We start from the raw sequence: 1,018 nt of genomic DNA, 5'->3' as shown, positions 1-1,018 counted from the left end.
CACTGACCCTCCGACAGTGCAGCACTCCCTCAGCACTGACCCTCCGACAGTGCGGCACTCCCTCAGCACTGACCCTCCGACAGTGCAGCACTCCCTCTGCGCGAAAGCATTGATTGTTGTTGGTGCTAACGTGAGGTTAAGCGCAGAGCCTGCTGTATGTTCCCAATCCGAGCCTCTGAAACAGGGGCTTTGACAGGTCTGAATACCGAGAGCTCGGAACGTTCGGGAAGCTGGCTGGGGGAGGGAAGGGGGCGAGTGACCCTCTGGAAAGGAAGGAAGCGACAGTAATTCAGAGAATGCAATTGACTTCAAGTCAAATTAAAAGTTGTTTTGACCCGCCCAGGAACAGGAATCGCGGTGTCTCCGTCTCCTGACGGAGGGTGTGCTGCACTGGGGGCTGGGGGCTGGGGGTCCCTGGATCAGGACGTGAGGCTGGTCAGAGGCTGACTGGGCAGCACGGGGGGGGGGGGGGTGGGGGGTGAAGCTCGGAGAGGGTCGGCCCGGAGTCCCCCACCCCCGCTCTGTCACTCACTCACTCACCCAGACTGTCCATAGCGAGCGCCAGCAGTTCCGTGTCTCTATCAAACACCGCTCACTGCCCGTCCACATTGGCAACTCCGGGGAACAGGAAGATCCCAGTGAAACTGATGAAAGGCACCGTACCGCCGCCCAATCAGCAGCACGGCCCGCAGCCCATGTGATAGAGACAACCACAAACACCGAGACACAAACAGAGAACTCTGAGCCCAGGCTGGAGATAGCAAACAGCCGGCTCACTGAGAGGGAGGGAGGAGAATCAGTGCCGACTGTTCCTTCCTTCACTAACCCTCACCTCACTCTCCCTCACCTCACTCTCCCCACTCATCCCCTCACTATCCATCTTCTCACACCCCTCAAATCATCCACTGTTCCCCCCACCTCATGCTGCCTCTGCCTTACTCCCAGCACTCATTCCTTACCTGTCCTCCCTTCACATCTGCTCCCTGCACTCATCCAGCCCCTTGTCTTGTCCTCACTC

The 1,018-nt window shown here is 58.7% G+C and overlaps 1 protein-coding gene across 1 annotated transcript in view; it reads right to left on the bottom strand.

Annotated features, from left to right (window-relative positions):
- The window catches only part of LOC122543787 (echinoderm microtubule-associated protein-like 4), a 63,959-nt gene extending 63,226 nt beyond the window's left edge, over positions 1-733 (bottom strand). The window contains exon 1 of the mRNA XM_043682559.1: positions 541-733. Coding sequence (XP_043538494.1) covers positions 541-553 — 13 coding nt within the window. The 5' untranslated portion in view covers positions 554-733. The remainder of the gene's footprint in view (positions 1-540) is intronic.
- Between the last annotated feature and the right edge of the window lie 285 nt (positions 734-1,018).

The sequence above is a fragment of the Chiloscyllium plagiosum genome, chromosome 45, assembly GCF_004010195.1.
Source record: "Chiloscyllium plagiosum isolate BGI_BamShark_2017 chromosome 45, ASM401019v2, whole genome shotgun sequence".
Taxonomy (NCBI): Eukaryota; Metazoa; Chordata; class Chondrichthyes; order Orectolobiformes; family Hemiscylliidae; genus Chiloscyllium; species Chiloscyllium plagiosum.
This window is presented reverse-complemented; position numbering and strand designations above follow the sequence as displayed.